Below are 11,087 nucleotides of genomic sequence, written 5' to 3'. Positions count from 1 at the left end.
TTTTTTTCCCTGAAGCCATTGGGTACAAGGCACAGCTTCGTGTGCAAGGCAGTGAGGGTGTGAGGTTGATTGTGAGAGAGAGCAAGATGGCATGTGTCAGAAACAATAGTAGAGATTACAGGTTGGTAAGCAGGGGTGTGAAAAAGAGAAAACCATGGAAAGCTGTGATGGTGTATTTATGTTCTTGAAAACATGCGTCTGTGTCGAGAGAGTGAAAGTTGTAACCACAAACTTGACACTGTCTATGTGAGAAATTGCGGCTGGGTGGCAGAAAACCACCGTTAAGACTGAATGAGTGATGAAGGTACCATACCAGAAACTGGTGACAGGTGCGTGAAATAGTGTTTATGAGAAGGAAGTGGGGACTGCACATCACTCACTGTTTGACAGGCTGATGGTGAGCGAGACAGACTGAGGAACCAAAACAATGTTTGAGAGCCTGCATGGGCACGAAAGTGTGGTCGAGACTGTCAGGGACTGTGCAGAGGTGCGAAACGGCACCGTATGTAAGCAGATGACTCAGTGTTTGGGAGACAGGTTGTGTCCAAAATGGTTCACACAAGGCTGTCGTATCAGCTAATATCATGGGAGCGTACATATGAGACATTGATTGTGTGAGAAAAAAAGGGCCAGGAGGCCAGATGGGTGCCTGAGACTGAAGATACCAGAATACGTGATTGGGTGTATGAAAACTGTTCACGCGAAGCTGACAAAGACTGTGAGAAACTGAGAAAAAGTGGCTGGAACTGGGAGAGTGTGAGAAGCTGTAATTGTGTGTGTGTGTGTGTGTGTGTGTGTGTGTGTACCTGAGCCTAGTGGCAGAGTGATTTGCAGTTACTACTCCAGTCTGGTGCCCAGGTTCAGCGTGAGAGAAAATAATGGTGAGATTGTCCGAAACCATGTGAGAGACCACATAACTGTGAGTGAGAGGCGAGGAGTGAAAAGAATGAAGTCAGCACCACGTGAGAGCAAACTGATGACCGAGCAGTGTGTGAGCGTGGGGGGTCTGGGAAACAGTTCATGAGAGGCTGCAAACTGGAGACTACATGGGGCTGAAAAACAGAAAATGAAACTTGAGCGAGTGAGACCCCGAAAGACCATGCAATCAGCACATGCAGGAAACCAGCGAGGCTGTCATTGTGGTTGAGTATACACGACACGCTGGCTGGATGCATCCAGTGATGTTGTGAACCCTTAAGATGGGCCGTGAGAGGCTGTGGGTGTGTGTGTGTGTGAGACCAGTTGAGAGCCTGGGAGCGGTGGTGAATGAGTAACCACAGATGTCAAAGGCTGACCAAGGGCAAGTGACTATGACACTGAGTGGGAGACTGAGACAGTGCCTGAGAAACCATGTGGGTATGTGTAAAACTCTTCAAGAGACCTTATCAAAGGCTGTAAATCCAGGACTGGGTAGGTTGGATGCTGCTTGAGAAGAAACACGAGACCAGGTGAGTAAGATGGCATCTGAGCCACTGCGGGATTGTGTGTGCGAGTGAAGCTCAGCCATTATCGGGGGCTGTGGGTGTGCAAGATGGGCTGGAGCATGAGGAGGTGGGAGAGTGAGTTTCTGTGTGTGCACAAGAAACTTCCAGAGAGACCATCACTGACTATTTGTGTGTGAGAGAAATCGACTACCTGGGTTAGTGGGTGAAACATCTTACCAAAAGGTGTGACTGCATGTGTATGTGAAACAGTGGTGCGAGCAAATGTGGTCCTGGCTGAACGAGACAGACTAGAACATGTGACTGTGCGTGTGAAACTGTTCGTAGGGGACTGTAGTAAGGCTGGGAATCAGTGATAGAAAATGACTCCCCAAGCAAGCGGCCGAGGGGATGTCCAAGAAGCCAAATGTTCGAGGCTGTATGAGCTTGTGGGTAAGAGACCATAGTAGAGGCTGTAAATCCAGAACTGTGTGTGTAAGTATGCAAAAATAAAGAAGAAGAAAAAGACGACTGAGACTGAATGAGGCAGTGAATGAGAAATGGTGCATGGAATGTGCCAGGCCAAGGGAAGAGCTCTCTTCTGTCAATCCCCTTCCTCCTCGGGCCCCGGGCTCTCTTCTCCCAGTTCTCCAAAACTTGAAATGCTGGAGTTCCCCGGAGATTGGCCAGGGGCTTCCCTTCCCTCTTCTCAGGAGCCGCGCCCTCTCCAGGTGGTCTGGCCCAGTCCCAGCCCTGGAAACTACTGCTCCCTCCGTGAGGCCCACATTTTTACCTCCAATCCAATCTAGATTATTCCTCTTAGCACTTAGCAGGATCTCTGCAGCTTTGTTTATTGCATTTTTTTCTTCCTCCATTCAGCAGGCATTTATTGAGCACCTACTGTTTGCTGGTGCCGGTCCAGGCCCTGCAGACACAGCGGTTAACAAACTAGACACAAATCCCTGCTTTTATGGAGCTGGTGTTTCAGTGAGGACAACGGACAAGAAACGAATACATCATATCAGGTGGTGTTGCAATAATTACATGAGATAAGACTCAGTCTCTGTTTATATAAGAAATCTGTAGTCATTTTATTGCCCAAAATGTGTAGGCGAAGATGCAAGTGGCAACAGTCCTCTTTCTGGGGACTCCTGTAAGTATGTATACAGTTTAGGAACAAAGGAAATATTGATTATAACATTATTACCAGGGCAACAGGTGGTTAGATAAAGCGGCCAACCAGAATTACAGGTTTCTTGTGGGGAGTTTGTTCTCGTAGGATAACAGCGCTGATGTCTGAAGTCTTCGAGTCTTAACAAGACCCCTTTGTTCAAAACACGCTTTCAAAGACAGGCTTGTATTATCAGGAAGCAGTACATCTGTAATGGATACAAATGTCAACACACCTTGTCACCCATAAAACAAGACCAACATTCTTGTGAAAGTTCCGTTTTAACACCTGACCAAATCAAATCCTTCTACCTTGTTTGAACTCGCAGAATGGTATTCCTCCATGGACGCAGGGGAGGTGAGACGTTGCCTTCCTAACATTCTGACTCTTTTATGTTAATTAAAAAGATTCCTGTTTTTAAAGCAGGCTCTGGAGTTTCACTCGTTAGGGTTTGTTTGTTTGTTTGTTTTTAGGGTTTATTTTTTAAAAAGAAAGACAGTAGGTCTGTGGAGCGCTACCTACATGAAAAATGGGCTGGATGCAAATGAATTATTAACGGGAGAATAAGGATTATGTAGAATAGTTTTTCTACATACATACATTCAGGGACTAGAATGATGGCTCTTAAAGTGTGGTCCTCCACCAGGGTCACCTGGGACCTTGTTAGCAATTCACATTCTTGTGCCCCACCCCCGACCTACAGAATCCAGAACTGGGGTGGGGCCGGACAATCTGGATTTAACAAACTTCCAGATGATTCTGATGCACACTAAGGTTTGAGAGCCACTGGGCTAGAGGGTGATGGGTGCCCTACAAAAAAGGTATCTGCAGAGGGCTTCTGTGAGGGAGGTGACATTTACGGTCAGTCTCTTGGTCAGTCTCTTTTAGAGCATAAGCCCCTTAAGGGCCAGAATTTGGGACTGGCTTGTCTGCTTCCGTCCAATGCCCAGAACAGTGCCTGGCACCCAATAGTTGCTCAATAAATATTGAATTAATGTATCTAACAAAGATCACCTGCCGAATGCCAGATACTGGGCTAAGGGCTTTTAAAAATCTGAACTCCCAGTCTTCACAACAAATTCTGTGATGTAGGCTGTTGGGGGAGGCTGGTGGTCAGGAGGGCTGGTATGATCTTGGTGGAACATGGCCAAGCCAGTTCCCTCCAAGCCACTCCCTCCTCGGGCCCTGAAGGTGTCCCCAGCTGGCCCCCAGGGGCAGTGGATTCCCCCGCCCTCCCCCTGTTCAGTCCTTCTGAATTCTCCCCACACTCTCGCCACTTCCCCTTCTCACTTCCCTTGTGCTGACCTCCCATCCACATTCTAACCACAAAGAACCTCACTTTTAGGAAATAGGAGGTGGGTGGTTAAGTCAGGATGGAGGATGAAGCCATTACCTCGATGCTCGCTCCACCCCGCGAGGAGGGACACACCAAGTACCCCACGCTCATTTTGCTCTCATTCAACACCCCCAGGAGGTTGGCCCCGTCGTTGAGGGACAGATCAGGCCTTTCAAAGGTGGAGAACCTGAGGCTCAAAGAGGTTCAAGTGATTCACTCAAGGTCACACAGCAAGGAAGTTCAGTCTTGCTTAAAACTTCCAGGCTCCATTTCCCCTCAAGTGAGAATTAGTTCGAGGAATGTTGATGGAGCACCGAAGGCTGCTGCGGGGCAGAGCGCAGGGTGCTGGGGATACAGCCACAAACAAACCGGGACCAAGAGTGAGGCAGGAAGTAGGGAGGGGAGTGGGGAGGAGGAAGCTCAGGAGCAGAGATGACCGGGGAGGTGTCAGGAGCTGAAGAGACCCGCTCCCTCCCCGCTGCTGCCCTTCGCCCTCCCAGTTCCTCCTGCCCCTGGTTCCTCTTTCCCACCAAGTCCAGGAGCAGGTCAGCCCACATAAAGCCAGGCCTTCTCTGGCGGGGCTGCAGGGCTGCTGGGCACAACATGTCCACCCCAGTGCAGGCCCCTGGCTTTCTGCTGCCGCCGCCGCCGCTGCTGCTGCTGCTGCTGCTGCTGCTTCTAACCCTGCCGGCCACAGGTGAGTGGGCAGTGGGGGGGAGGGGGGGCCCAACTGGCCCCCCATGGGTTCCCGGGCACCCCCCACCTCCCTGACCATGCTTCCCCACCCCGTTACAGGTTCAGACCCCGTCCTCTGCTTCACCCAGTATGAGGAATCTTCGGGCAAGTGCAAGGGCCTCCTTGGGGGAGGTGTTAGCGTGGAAGACTGCTGTCTCAATGCTGACTATGCCTTCCAGGAGTCCAGCCACAGTTTCTGTATGGCATGCAGGTTAGGGGGGAACCTAGGGTTTGGGGGGAGGCAGAAAGGACTGTCTGCCAGGGGACCCAGCACTGGGCTGTTTACTTCTCTGAGATTTCCAAGGGTAGCTCCGAGGCCCTGAACATGAGCATAGCTCATAGAATTCTCAGCCTCGGCTCTGCTGACACTTCGGGCCAGAAAATCCTTTGTCTTGGGGGGTGACCGGTACATTGCAGAATGTGTTGCCAGGAGCAGCTTGCAGCCACAAAAATGTCTCCAGATACCTCTGGACGTTCCCTGTGGGGGCTAAAAATCACCCCTGGTGGAGGACTGCCATGGTTTACACATAATAAGCACTTCCTGTCTACCAGAAGCATAGTAGGTGGGGCACAGCTCAGGTATTTCTGAAGGTAGCTCAAGTCCCCTAGTGGTGATAACAGCTCGTATTGAGTGCTTACTGTATACAGACACATTGAGGGAGGGGGAGAGTTTGGCGACTTCTGAGAGCAGCTCCAGGCCCCTCATTCTGATGACACATCACACTCACCGAGCGCTTCTGGCACACCAGATGCCTTGCAGGGGTTGGGGGGAGCTGAGAGTAGCTCTCATCTCCCAACCGTGATGCCAGCTTACACGTATTGAGCCCTCTCTATATGCCAGACATATTTTCTAACTGCTTACTGTATCTCCCAGATACACCATGGGGATTTTTGAAGGCAGCTCTGGGTCCACTAGTCATGTCAACAGGTCACATGTGTTTAACATTATGCTGTGCAGGGGGCTGAGAGTAGATCTGGAGTATTTCTGGTGGGGTCTCTGAGCTCATGGGGTTGATGGTTCCTATTGATTAAGCACTTCCTGTTTGCCTGCTACCATGCGCAGCTGTGGCCTGGTGGGTTTCTGACCGCAGTTCTGGGCCCCTGGTCCTTTCATTTGCTTACTACATGCCTGGCACTGCCCTTGGGGTGCTTCGAAGGGTAATTCCAGGTTCCTGATATTGAAGGTAAATGATATTTAAATATTTACTGGGTGCCCACCTCTTCCTGTTCAATCCCCCAGTATCCCTAAGAGGTAAATACTCTCATGACTCCATTCCACATACATCCATTCCACACCCCGTCCTGTGCTGGCCCACACTCTGTGGTCCCATACACCATCCCTGCCAGAGCGCACCAGGATGGGACCCGTGTGCTCCTCTCCGCAGTTTCCCGCGTTGGTCACCGTGGTCCACGTGGACCCCCTGCTCTATGACCTGCACCGAGGGCTCCCAGCTGCGACACCGGCGCTGCGTAGGCCAGGGTGGGCAGTGTCCTGACAAGATGGAGCCCGGGACCCTCCAGTGGCAGCTACAGGCCTGTGAAGACCAGCCATGCTGTCCCGGTGAGGAGGATCAGCAAGGCGGGCGAGCCCTGTTAGCCAGCACTGTTCCCAGTTAGCCAGCACTGGGAACAATCGGGGCAGAAGCCCTGAGGGTGGAACTGTGCGTAGTACTTGTGAGGCACCAAGGAGGAGGCCAGTGTGGCTGGAGGAGAGCGGCGGGAGGTGAGGTTGGCAGGGACTGATCCTTGTGGGCCATGGTGAGGATGCTGGCTTTTGGGCTTATTTTTTTATTATTATTATTGTAATATAGTTAATTTTCAATGTTGTGTTAGTTTCTGGTGTACAGCATAGTGATTCATTTATACATACATACATATATATTCTTTTTCAGATTCTTTTTCATTATAGGTTATTACAAGGTATTGAATGTAGTTCCCTGCGCTATACAGTAGGACCTTGTTGTTTATCTATTTTATATATAGTAGTTTCTATCTGCTAATCCCAAACTCCTAATTTATCCCTCCCTCCACCTTTCCCCTTTGGTAAGTATCTGTTTGTTTTCTGTAAGTCTCTTTCTGTTTTGTAAATGAAATGCTACTCAGCCGTAGGAAACAATGAAATAAAGGGGAGGGTATAGCTCAGTGGTAAAGTGCATGCCCAGCATGCACAAGATCCTGGGTTCAAGCCCCAGTACCCCCATTAATAAACAAACAAACAAACCTAATAACTCCCCCACCAAAAAAAATGAAATAATGCCATTTGCAGCAACATGAATGGACCTAGAGGCAATCATACTTTATGAAGTTAGACAGAGAAACACAAATATCCTATGATATCACTTATATATGGAATCTTAAAAAATGAGACAAAAGGATGTTGGCTTTTATTCTGAGTGATGTTGTGATGGCAGAGGAGAAACGTGACCTGACTTGGGTTGTGACAGATCCCTCTTGCTGTCAAGAAGACAGACTGTATGTGGTGAGGAGTGCAGCAGAGGGACCAGTGTGAAGGCTCCTGCAATGGTCCAGATGTGCAATGCTGGTAGGCCAGGTGTGGCCACAGATGTGGTGACAGGATTAGCTGATGTGGGGTCCATGAGGAAGCTTGGATCCCTGAATGACACCACCACCTCCATCTTGTCCCCATCTTTTGTCTCCCACAGAGATGGGTGGTTGGTCCAACTGGGGGTCCTGGACATCTTGCTCAGTCACCTGCTCCAGAGGGACCCGGACTCGTCATCGAGCATGTGATCAGCCTGTCCCCAAGTGTGGGGGCGGCTGCCTAGGAGAGGCAAAGGAGTCAGAGGCCTGTGACACCAAACAGGTCTGCCCCAGTGAGTGAGGGCAACCACAGGGCACTGACGTGGGCCCCCAGGGTGGGTCTTGGGGCTACAGCAGGGACCTTCCAGGGTAGGAGGAGTGAAGCACGCATGCCCACACTTGGCATCTCTTTACCCCCACCCCATCACAGCACACGGGGCCTGGGCAGCTTGGGGCCCCTGGGGCCCCTGCTCAGGCACCTGCCGCGGTGGACCCAGAGCACACACGGAGAAACGGAGCCGCACATGTTCTGCACCTGAGCCTTCCAAGCAGCCTCCCGGGAATCCCTGCTCAGGGTCAGCCTACGAGCAGCGGGCCTGCACTGGCCTGCCACCCTGCCCAGGTACTCGGGGATGAGGCCTCTTGACTTAGGCACAGATGCACTGCCATTTCAGGGGACAGAGATCTTAGGCCATGTGACCAGGGAGCTCTTTGTTGGGGGCCAGTTGGCCTCAAGGGTCAGAGGGCTGAGGGAGTAGAGACTGAGGTGGCCTTTCTCTTCACTCCTCCTATTCCCCACCAACAGTGGCTGGTGGCTGGGGACCATGGAGCCCTGTGAGCCCCTGTCCTGTGACCTGTGGCCTGGGCCAGACCCGAGAACAACGGACATGTGATCACCCTGTGCCCCAGCATGGGGGCCTCTTCTGTGTTGGTGATGCCACCAGGACCCACATCTGCAACACAGCCGTGCCCTGCCCTGGTCAGCACCCCAAGATGAACCATTTCCATGCCTTAGCGCCCTACCCTGCCCCCCAGCCAATCCCCACTGCCCAGTTCCTACTGTTAATGCCTTGTTCCTGCCTCTGATTCCTCCATTCCTGGCCATGATGCCTTGGTTCTACCTCTGATCCTCTTTTCCCACATCTGGCCATTCCCACTCCCTCCCCCAGCCCCCATTCCTTCCTCCGATCCCCTTCGCTGGCTCCTTTCTTTGGTGCAAGCCCAGCTGCCCCTGTCTCGGCAGTGAACGGAGAGTGGGGGCCCTGGGGGGAGTGGAGCACCTGCACCCGCCCAAGCATCAAACACATCAGCTGCCAGGAGATCCCAGGCCAGCAGATCCGCTCCAGGAGCTGCAAAGGCCGCAAATTTGATGGACAGCGGTGTGTTGGGCAACAGCAGGATATCCGGCACTGCTACAATATCCAGCGCTGCCTCTGTGAGTGCCCCCCCCACCAGAGACTACATGGTGAGGGTGGGGCAGCCCGTGTGGGGATGGGGGCTTTCTGACTGTCTGCCGGAGACCCCATGTCCCTGTAGCCCCTCTCTCGCCACCCCATCCAGTCCTGTAATTCTGACTTGGGAACCACTTCCCTTTTTTGCAGGGAAAGGCTCGTGGTCAGAGTGGAGTACCTGGGGGCTGTGTATGCCCCCATGTGGACCCAACCCCGTCCGTACCCGCCAGCGCCTCTGCAAGGCTACGCTCCCGAAGTTCTCGTGAGTGAGGGGGCAGTGCGCCTGGGGAGGCGGGTTATGATATTGACAGGTCAGCCGTCAGGGCAGGAGAGCCGGCCACCCTCAACCTGGGTTCCGCCACTGGGTCTAAGGCGCCTGCTTTGCCAAAAGCCATCTCCCAGCTGCAGGAAGAGGGGAGAAACTAAAGAAGAAGCTGAGAAAGAGGATGTTGAGGGGAGAATTAGTAGCCTCCATGCCCTTGGGTCACTCATTCAGTCACTTAGCCAATCTCCCATTCACTCTGCCCTTCACGTGTCGTTTGCTCTGCTCCCTCGGTCACCCAAGCTTTGATTGGTTCATTCAGTCCCTCTGTCCCTCATGCCTCCATTCACTTGTTCATTCCTTCAGTCCCTCATGCCTCCATGGGTACATGATGTGTCTTTCCGCATCTCCCTGCCCTAAGGCATTCTTTCTAAGGCCTTTTCAGCAACAGTGGCAGACACACAGAACCCAGATCCCATAGATTCCCCCAAGGGCTCCAGGTCGGCAGGGCCCCGACAGAAGGCATATGAGGAATGGTCAGTGTGTGGAAAAGGGACTGATGCCACCTCAGTCTGGGTCCAGGAAGCTGACTGGACCCCTCCCCTGGCAGGAAGGGGTCGGAAAAGTCTTTCCTATCAAAACTGTGTGAGCAGTCCTGGACACAGGTGATCAGGGGCCCGAAGTGTTTCCCAGTGGCCAGGGTGGCACAGGTGTTGGAAAGGGTTAAGACACTCACTCATCCCTTCCTTATTTCCACATACATCAAGCTGCTATATTAAGTGGCCTGTTCCCAACTCGTGGAAGGCCTGCCATCTGGTCTCCGGGTGTGGGTTTAGAGGGGGTCTGGAAGGTGAGTTCGGGTTTAAATGGAGGCACGAAGGACTTGGCAGGATGAGGAAATGAACGGAGGGCATTGGGATGGGAGGGATTGGGAGAAATAACCCAGGCAAAGACTATTCTGGACATGGGACTTAGTCCGAATAAAGTGGAAGAGAGAGATAGATTGACTTGGGGACAGAGATTTGGGCCCAACAACAAGGCCTTGAACGCCAGGGCAAGGCATTTGGGTTTTTTCCAGTGGGCAATGGGGAGAGATATAAAAGGTTTTGGAGGTAAAAGAAAGTAGTTCATATCAACAGATAATAATTACCAGCATTTATTGAGCACTTACTGTGTACCAGACATGACTCAGCACTTTACCTGAATCAACTCATTTAGCCTCATTTAGCCCAGTGAGGTAGGTATTATTATTATTCTCGTTTTTCAGTTGAGGGAAACTGAGGCACAAGAGAGATAAAGAAATTTCCCAATATCTCACAGCTAAAAAATAGCGTTGGGCATACCGTAGGTGCTCAATTAGAGTTTGTTGAATGCATTCTTGCCTTTCCTGAGCTTCTCCTCTCTATTCCCACCTAACTCCCCAGGCCCACTGTTACCATAGTCGAAGGTCAGGGTGAGAAGAACGTGACCTTCTGGGGGAAACCATCGGCACTGTGCGATGTGCTGCAGGGGCAGAAGGTGATGGTGGAAGAGAAACGTCCATGTCTGCACGTGCCTGCCTGCAGAGAACCCTGAAGATGAGAAGCTTTAACATCTCTCTTTTCCACTCTGACCCCCTGACCCCTGAGACGTCAATAAACCAGCCTCTTCCTCAGGAGTGGGACCATAGCATCTTCTAGGCCAGAGAGGACAACACGGGCAAAGTTGCAGTGGCCTGTGGTGGAAAACTAATTTCCACTGTGGCCACAGCATGACAGGAGTGAAGGCGAGCATCCTTCTCTGCTGTAGCCCTGACGTCTGCCCGCCTCTCTGCAGTGCCCCGGGGCACCCAGCACGTCTCTCTGCAGAGTTCCAAATTACGAAGTATGGGCTTCCTGATTGGCTACCCGCCCTGGCAGGCACTTTCTGATTGGCCGGCGGGCTTGTTTTCCATCTCCCCGCCTCCTAAAGCTCCCTCCTCTGGCAGATTCCACGTCAATCGAGACTTGAACCCCGACAGAGGCGTGGCTGGGGGGTTGGCGCCCTACCGAGCGAACACCTGCAGCCACCCACATCCAACAGCCCAGTTCCAACTCCGCAATTAGCGGCGACAAATAGCTACGCGAGGCGGGGTAGGGGGGCGACAGAGGAAGTGCCTATGAGGTGCTTTGATCTGGGACAAGGGCAAAGA

At 52.1% G+C, this 11,087-nt stretch overlaps 1 protein-coding gene across 1 annotated transcript; it reads left to right on the top strand.

Moving 5' to 3' along the window:
- Positions 1–4,331: 4,331 nt before the first annotated feature.
- CFP (complement factor properdin) lies at positions 4,332–10,574 on the top strand. Its single transcript, XM_032475608.1, has 9 exons — positions 4,332–4,625; positions 4,724–4,874; positions 6,049–6,224; positions 7,327–7,497; positions 7,635–7,826; positions 8,010–8,183; positions 8,448–8,639; positions 8,806–8,917; positions 10,342–10,574. The coding sequence occupies exons 1-9, from the start codon at positions 4,361–4,363 to the stop codon at positions 10,490–10,492; spliced, it is 1,584 nt and encodes a 527-aa protein (XP_032331499.1). The 5' UTR covers positions 4,332–4,360; the 3' UTR covers positions 10,493–10,574.
- Positions 10,575–11,087: the final 513 nt, after the last annotated feature.

This window comes from Camelus ferus, chromosome X (assembly GCF_009834535.1).
Source record: "Camelus ferus isolate YT-003-E chromosome X, BCGSAC_Cfer_1.0, whole genome shotgun sequence".
Taxonomy (NCBI): domain Eukaryota; kingdom Metazoa; phylum Chordata; class Mammalia; order Artiodactyla; family Camelidae; genus Camelus; species Camelus ferus.
Note: the sequence above shows the minus strand (reverse complement) of the source record. Positions and strands in the feature narration are given on the sequence as shown.

Excerpts from the sequence above, each read along its gene's own strand:
- CFP (XM_032475608.1), top strand. The coding sequence starts at position 4,361 with ATGACCGGGGAGGTGTCAGGAGCTGAAGAGACCCGCTCCCTCCCCGCT. Across the intron at positions 4,626-4,723 it reads TCTAACCCTGCCGGCCACAG|GTTCAGACCCCGTCCTCTGC; the intron begins GTGAGTGGGCAG and ends ACCCCGTTACAG. Across the intron at positions 8,184-8,447 it reads CACAGCCGTGCCCTGCCCTG|TGAACGGAGAGTGGGGGCCC; the intron begins GTCAGCACCCCA and ends CTGTCTCGGCAG.